We start from the raw sequence: 8759 nt of genomic DNA, 5'->3' as shown, positions 1-8759 counted from the left end.
TTTAATGCTAACTTAAGAGAACAACAATGTTATATGGTAAAAGTAACATACAAAAAAAATTGTATGAAAAGTGTAGTACAGATCAATGTGTCAGAGTGTTTCTCAGGTGTAGAGACACACAAGTGCCGAGAACTGTAGATACAGATTGTTCCACCAGATAATGTGATTTACCCAAAGATTTTTGCCGACATCTTGTCTATTTCAAGTCTTCTCTCACAGAGCTCTATGTCATGGCGGCGCACATCGTTTGATTACTTGATGGAGCAAAAAAAAGTATTTATTTTAATAACGGAGCATTTTCTAAATTCAAACTGACCCCCTGCAACTGGTCACAAACATTTTGAGAGACTCCTGTTTCCCCGAATCGGGGACAAAGACGGCACCGCTAAGGTTGATTTCTCTGTGCTACACCAAACACTACCTGTCCTGTAAGTCCCAGTAATGGATACCAAACATCTTTGGTTAAATCACTGGTGTTATCTGGTGTAACAATCTGTAGCTAAGAGAACTGGTGAGCAGCAGATGATGGGAGAGGTGGTCATGATAAAATGACCATTCCAAAGAAACACAGTAAGATCTGGGAATGCTTGTAAAACTGTGGGAGGAGTGTTGTCATGATCAAACTGCCATTCAGCTCCTCGTGAGTCATCTTCTTGAAATCCAGCATAATGTCTAATCGCTCGAGAGGGATACAGTTCACAGGATACAGTTCTGCTATAAATGACACACGCAGGCAAATTAATTCTGTTTCTGTATCTAGAATCCACTCCAGGAAGTTGTGCAGGCACCAAACGGTATTGTCTTTAAGACAGAAAAATTATAATTATACTCTATTGAACAGTTTGAGCAACAGTTGAACCGTGCCAGCATAACATCAACATTAGGGTAGACTAGTTGAACATGCAAACATGTGCACATGCAGAGAGATTACATTTACATCATGATCTAGCCTAATAGAAAGAAATATGGCATAACCCTCAACCATTTTACAGTGACCAGACTGTACAAATGTGCCTAGGTAGGTAGGCAGACAGTATCTACCTACAGCCATGTCTATCAAGCATGCTGTGGGAAATATTTTTATAGTAAAACCAGCTTCAGTTTTAGAGATTTACAACAGTAAATTGTTGTATTATTGTTTCTCCTCACTGTTTGCTAGTAAATGTATGTAGCTAGCTGGCTGGAAATGCATTACTTGTTATTTATATCTGTTGGGAATCCTATCTTGCGTCATGCCTATAATTCTGTGAGATTGAAATGCATCCAAGGTCATAATCATAACCAATTTCAACCTTCGTCAATTACGGTACGCACTGTAGCTAGCTAGTCAAATTATCTCAAGTTGCTGATGTTACACGTTTGCTAACAAGTAAAAAATGTGAGGCGTGGCGCATAACAAGTTAGCAGGCGCTAACCTTTGCTGGTCAACCTAGCTTTAGGTGGGTGGGTGTAACATTGTAGCTTGCTGTTTAGTAGCTGGCCACATCTACGACATATCTATCGAGATACAAAAGATCTCTGATTGTAAAACCACTTCTATTTTTAGTCATATACAGTGGGGCAAAAAAGTATTTAGTCAGCCACCAATTGTGCAAGTTCTCCCACTTAAAAAGATGAGAGAGGCCTGTAATTTTCATCATAGGTACACTTCAACTATGACAGACAAAATGAGAAAAAGAAATCCAGAAAATCACATTGTAGGATTTTTTATTTATTTATTTGCAAATTATGGTGGAAAATAAGTATTTGGTCAATAACAAAAGTTTATCTCAATACTTTGTTATATACCCCTTGTTGGCAATGACAGAGGTCAAACGTTTTTCTGTAAGTCTTCACAAGGTTTTCACACACTGTTGCTTGTATTTTGGCCCATTCCTCCATGCAGTTTCTCCTCTGAGCAGTGATGTTTTGGGGCTGTTGCTGGGCAACACGGACTTTCAACTCCCTCCAAAGATTTTCTATGGGGTTGAGATCTGGAGACTGGCTAGGCCACTCCAGGACCTTGAAATGCCTTCTAACGAAGCCACTCCTTCGTTGCCCGGGCGGTGTGTTGGATCATTGTCATGCTGAAAAACCAGCCACGTTTCATCTTCAATGCCCTTGCTGATGGAAGGAGGTTTTCAACTCAAAATCTCACGATACATGGCCCCATTCATTCCTTTCCTTTACACGGATCAGTCGTCCTGGTCCTCTTGGAGAAAAACAGCCCCAAAGCATGATGTTCCACCCCCATGCTTCACAGTAGGTTATGGTGTTCTTCTCTGGATGCAACTCAGCATTCTTTGTCTCCAAACACAACGAGTTGAGTTTTTACACAAAAGTTATATTTTGGTTTCATCTGACTTCTCCCAATCTTCTTCTGGATCATCCAAATGCTCTCTAGCAAACTTCAGACGGGCCTGGACATGAAACTGGCTTAAGCAGGGGGACACGTCTGGTACTGCAGGATTTGAGTCCCTGGCGGCGTAGTGTGTTACTGATGGTAGGCTTGTGTTACTTCTGGTCCCAGCTCTCTGCAGGTCATTCACTAGGTCCCCCGTGTGGTTCTGGATTTTTGCTCACCGTTCTTGTGATCATTTTTGACCCCACGGGGTGAAATCTGCGTGGAGCCCCAGATCGAGGGAGATTATCAGTGGTCTTGTATGTCTTCCATTTCCTAATAATTGCTCCCACAGTTGATTTCTTCAAACCAAACTGCTTACCTATTGCAGATTCAGTCTTCCCAGCCTGGTGCAGGTCTACAATTTTGTTTCTGGTTCCTTTGACAGCCTTTGGTCTTGGCCATAGTGGAGTTTGAGTGTGACTTTTTGAGGTTGTGGACAGGTGTCTTTTATCCTGATAACAAGTTCAAACAGGTGCCATTAATACAAGTAACGAGTGGAGGACAGAGGAGCCTCTTAAAGAAGAAGTATACAGTCTGTGAGAGCCAGAAATCTTGCTTGTTAGTAGGTGACCAAATACTTATTTTCCACCATAATTTGCAAATAAATTCATAAAAAAATCCTACAATGTGATTTTCTGGATTTGTTTGTCTCATTTTGTCTGTCATAGTTGAAGTGTACCTATGATGAAAATTACAGGCCTCTCTCATCTTTTTAAGTGGGAGAACTTGCACAATTGGTGGCTGACTAAATACTTTATTGCCCCACTGTATATGGCTATCGGTAGTTGTTTAGCTAGCTTACTTAGCTAGTTAGTGAGACAGTTAGCTTACTACATAGCTAGCTAAGTTAGCAAAGAGAAAAATAATTAGATTTCCCCCCACTGTAATACAGTAGTATGTTTGCCAGCAATACACAATATGGGTTTCAGTAGATTAACTAAAGTTAGCTAGCTAGCTAGGTGGCTTTCTGGAAAAATAACTTACTTAGCTAGGCACCATATTTGTCATCTGCCCTCTTGGTGCTGGCATCGGCTGTAGCTGGACTTCTAACATTAGCTAAATCCAACTCTTTATTTAGAATCCTCTTCACTATATTCCGGTTGAAACATGTATGGTTGAATGTCACCATGTAGGTAATAGATGCTCCATCGTCAAATTCATGTTGAAATGTGACTGCTTGTATATTTAGAAATGAATCTGCCGATAGGAATATCGCTGAAAGACTTCTTGTTTTTTTATTGAAAAAGGACAACCCCCCCCCCAATACACCGGAAGTCTTCATTGGTTGTATCATTCAGCGTGTGAATCCCTGACCTGCCTTCCTCCAGGGCAATTACATCTCACTGTCCTCGAAATGCCGCAGACATGATGAAAACAAGCCCAGATTCCCCCCAGGGTGAAATTCCCCTTTAATACACGCTCCTCCGGCTCAGCGTCTCTGGCTCCAGAGACGTGCTCCGACCCCCAACTCTCTGTCATGTGCGTAGGGAAATAGATCACGAGTATAGAGAAGAAGAAAAACATATTTAGAACTGATAATTGATTGCAATAATGAATGCAATTAATTGATTATTGAATGTTATGATGGACACAGATTTGTAGAACCAAAACATACACAGCCTCTGCTCAACAAACTCGGACTCGAGAACAAATCGTTGGGGGGGGCTGCAGTTCACGAATGACATTGTGCTTATCACCCTCACGGCAGTCATTTAAGAGTCCTTCACAATCTAGACCGGTTGCGGCCACAACCACACCTCATTTCAAATGTATGAAGAAATAGGCTAATCTTATTTGTATGCCTAATGTACATTGTTTATAGCACACGTTTACATGTCTCAGTCACAAATGACAGCTCCAATAAGCCCGCTATGGTGAACGAGATGTGAACAAGAGACTTGTCGAATTATGACTCTTTCGATTTTTCAGTTAATCGCTCGGTGTTAGAGGGTCCTGTGTGCTCTGGGCATTACTGACTCAAATTAACGAAATGAGTCGAACAATTTGTTCTTTTGACTGAACGAGTTGAAAAAAATCTTAGTCAATAAAAGAGACAAACTTCCCATCACTACCTTGCACACCCCCTTTCCCTATCTCTCTCCCAGAGAGGAAAAAAATAATCCTCTTGTTCCTCCTTCCTCTCTTCTTTCTGATTGGCATGACTCCCTCCTCATTCCCGTATGTATGTATGTGGGTGTGTGTTTGTGTGTGTGTGTGAGAGAGAATGTGTGTGCGTGTGAGAGGAGTATGTGTGTGCGTGTGAGAGAGAGTGTGTGTGTGTGTGTGTGTGTGTGTGTGTGGTGTGTGTGTGTGTGTGTGTGTTGTGTGTGTGTGTGTGTTGGTGTGTGTTGTGTGTGTGGTGTGTGTGTGTGTGTGTGTGTGTGTGTGTGTGGTGTTGTGTGGGTGTGTGTGTGTGTGTGTGTGGTAAGACGGCATGCCTGCCGTGTGTGTTCTGGGAGTGTGTCTCAGGGAGAGCTTCTGTAGCAGTTCCTTTTCCCCAATGCCTCATTACCACTTCTTAGGCATAGTAATTACTAGGTGACACAGGTCCCAGCAAGCCCTCTGCGCAAACACAAACACTAGCGTTGCCAGAGAGGGCAATTAAATCACAATCATCTCCATTACTCTTCACTTGAGGACATGTTTGCAGAAAAGCGGAGCGATTAAGGGACTTAACAGTTACACTTTGAAGTATTCTATTTTTTTAAGCATATAAGATTAGGTTTTTATAATTCATAGATTATCTTTATATATATTTTTTTGTTGTATGTACATTTGTTCATTTGTACATATACAAAAACAAAATGGCATTGGAAAATGGTGTTTCCTCCTGCCTCTTCCTCTCTGCTGGAAGGAAAGCGAGCCTGCGTCCCACCCTGTTCCCTATTTAGTGCACTACTTTTGACCAGGGCCCATAGGGTTCTGGTCAAAGGTAGCGCACTATATCGGAATAGGGTGCCATTTGGGACACAGCCCGTGCCTCTAACGTGTGCGGTTGTCTCTCAGACCGACATGGATTAGTAGACACCGACCGCAGACTGACCACTGTAGGAGCACATCTTCAGCTAGAGCTCTAGTGCCGATGGCCTCACTGTCCAAGTGTCCAATTGAGATCCACAGAATGTAGCCACTAGCCAACACAGAAAGAGTGACAGCACATGAGATATAGATACACACAGGCAAGAGAAGGGACTGCTACAGGGAGTATCCCACAAACCAAGGTCACAAGGACGGTGGAAGTCCATGATCCATGGGAGAAATCTCGGTAACACTTTACTTGACACCCAGCGCCATAACATGTTATGACACGGTCATTACCATGTCATAATATGTCATAACACTGTCATGACACATATATTTAGACCTGTGTTGACATATATTGCGTTATTCTATGGCTGGTTATGACAGCTACATAAGAGTGTCAAAACTCACATAACCTACCACACAAGGCAAACCATTCCATTACACCATAGCCTACGTGTCAACAGTATGTTTATATTGTAAACTCAGCAAAAGAAGAAACATCCCTTTTTCAGAACAGTGTCTTTCAAAACTAATTCGTAAAAATCCAAATAACTTCACAGATCTTCATTGTAAAGGGTTTAAACACTTTTTCCCATATTTGTTCAATGAACCATAAACAATGAATGAACATGCACCTGGGGAACGGTCGTGAAGACACTAACAGCTTACAGACGGTAGGCAATTAAGGTCACAGTTATGAAAACTTAGGACACTAAAGAGGCCTTTCTACTGACTCTGAAAAACACAAAAATAAAGATGCCCAGGGTCCCTGCTCATCTGTGTGAACGTGCCTTAGGCATGCTGCAAGGAGGCATGAGGACTGCAGATGTGGCCAGGGCAATACATTTCAATGTCCGTACTGTGAGACACCTAAGACAGCGCTACAGGGAGACAGGACAGCCAGCTGATCATCCTCGCAGTGGCAGACCACGGGTAACAACACCTTCACAGGACCGGTACATCCGAACATCACACCTGCGGGACAGGTACAGGATGGCAACAGCAACTGCTGAGTTACACCATGAACGCACACTCCCTCCATCAGTGCTCAGACTGTCCGCAATAGGCTGAGAGAGGCTGGACTGAGGGCTTGTAGGCCTGTTGTAAGGCAGGTCCTCACCAGACATCACCGGCAACAACGTCGCCTATGGGCACAAACCCACCGTCACTGGTCCAGACAGGACTGGCAAAAAGTGCTCTTCACTGACGAGTCGCGGTTTTGTCTCACCAGGGGTGATGGTCGGATTTGCGTTTATCATCGAAGGAATGAGCGTTACACCGAGGCCTGTACTCTGGAGTGGGATCGATTTGGAGGTGGAGGGTCCGTCATGGTCTGAGGCGGTGTGTAAAAGCATCATCGGACTGAGCTTGTTGTCATTGCAGGCAATCTCAACGCTGTGTGTTACAGGGAAGATATCTTCCTCCCTCATGTGGTACCCTTCCTGTAGGCTCATCCTGACATGACCCTCCAGCATGGCCACCAGCCATACTGCTCGTTCTGTATGTGATTTTCTGCAAGACAGGAATGTAAGTGTTCTGCCATGGCCAGCGAAGAGCCCGGATCTCAATCCCATTGAGCACGTCTGGGACCTGTTGGATCGGAGGGTGAGGGCTAAGGCCATTCCCCCCAGAAATGTCTGGGAATTGCAGGTGCCTTGGTGGAAGAGTGGGGTAACATCTCACAGCAAGAACTGGCAAATCTGGTGCAGTTGATGAGGAGGAGATGCACTGCATACTTAATGCAGTGGTGGCCACACCAGATACTGACTGTTACTTTTGATTTTGACCCCCCCCCCTTTGTTCAGGGACACATTATTCCATTTCTGTTAGTCACATGTCTGTGGAACTTGTTCAGTTTATAGTCTCAGTTGTTGAATCTTGTTATGTTCATACAAATATTTACACATGTTAAGTTTGCTGAAAATAAACGCAGTTGACAGTGAGAGGACGTTTATTTTTTTGCTGAGTTTATATATTTTGTTTTTAAATTATCATTGTTATTGCAAACATGTTGATGTCAGACATGCACCTACCCCAATGCTCTGTTGCTGATGAATGGGATGAATGAAGGAGCAGGACAAGACACCCTCTTTTTGACTGATGACTGATATAAGGGCATGTACGTGATAGGCCTATCTGGCTTATATGATTATGATGGTCGTAATGCTTCTTGACAGTGTCATAAAGTGTATTTTCTTAGTTCAAGTAAAGTGACACAGGATGGTCATAATGCTTCTTGACAGTGCCATAAAGTTACTTTAAAACAAAGGATTTAAGAAACACACTTTCAAACGAAAGGAAACTTATGGGCAGGGAAAAAACTAAATTGAATAAATGTGGGTTTTGGCACGCTTATAACCAGCCATAAAATAACACAATATATATCACAACATGTGTAAATATATGGGTCATGACAGTGTTATGACCATATTATGACAGGTTATGACACGTTATGTCAGCTGTTATGACATATGACATGGTTATGAATGTGTCATGAAACTGGCTGTCAAGTAAAGTGTTACCGAAATCTCATGGGTGCAACTCAACTTAGAGTGCAACTGTATCCATGTCTAGTTGTGTGGGCTAAAGCTTGAATTAAACTGGAGGATACTAAGGTGGAGGGACCAAGGGTAGTTGGTAGATGAACCCATGTAAAATACAGTATGTAGGCCTATACCACTTTTCCCCAACAGCCCCCCTCTCCTCTCTACCTCTGCCGTGCCTATACCTCATCCCTTCTTTCTCCATGACAAGTCTCTCTCTACCTCCTCTACTTCCTCCTATAGCGCCACGTTGAACTCAGTGACCAGGAAGTCCACGTGGTCCCTCTCGTTGGTCTTGAAGGCCTCTGCGATGAGGCGTGCGGCGTCCCTGTGCTCCCGGCCCCTCAGGGAAATCCCGTTCACCTCCAGGATCACCTGACCCACCCGCAGCTGCCCGCAGTTATGCGCCGAACCGCCCCTCTGAGAGAAAGAAAGAGATTGGGGGAGGAGAGAGAGAGCGAGAGAGAGGAAGACCAACAAAATGAGTGATAAAGAGAGCACAAACAGATGTCAAATGCTCGTTGGCGATTGGTCACCATTACAACTGCTAACGAACCAGGAGGCAAAAGGACCTTTGTGATCTCATCTCTCACCACAGTTCCAGTCCCTTAAATCTCATGCATTATCAGCATGATTATCACTATACGTTCTGTTATTTAGAGCATTATTGGTTCTCTTTTTTTACTGAGCCGGCCACAATTACCCCCGGCCACTGGAGCGACATGGAGATGGCTGTGATAGGGACTGCAGCAGCAGCAGCTCAGGGTGCGTGGTATGGAGTGATAGTGGCCGCAGCGGCGCCTTCACTC

The 8759-nt window shown here is 43.6% G+C and overlaps 1 protein-coding gene across 1 annotated transcript in view; it reads right to left on the bottom strand.

Annotated features, from left to right (window-relative positions):
- Nucleotides 1-7336: 7336 nt before the first annotated feature.
- The window catches only part of LOC111964506 (whirlin-like), a 71613-nt gene continuing 70190 nt past the window's right edge, over nucleotides 7337-8759 (bottom strand). The window contains exon 10 of the mRNA XM_070443747.1: nucleotides 7337-8370. Coding sequence (XP_070299848.1) covers nucleotides 8188-8370 — 183 coding nt within the window. The 3' untranslated portion in view covers nucleotides 7337-8187. The remainder of the gene's footprint in view (nucleotides 8371-8759) is intronic.

The sequence above is a fragment of the Salvelinus sp. IW2-2015 genome, linkage group LG5, assembly GCF_002910315.2.
Source record: "Salvelinus sp. IW2-2015 linkage group LG5, ASM291031v2, whole genome shotgun sequence".
Lineage (NCBI taxonomy): Eukaryota > Metazoa > Chordata > Actinopteri > Salmoniformes > Salmonidae > Salvelinus > Salvelinus sp. IW2-2015.
Note: the sequence above shows the minus strand (reverse complement) of the source record. Positions and strands in the feature narration are given on the sequence as shown.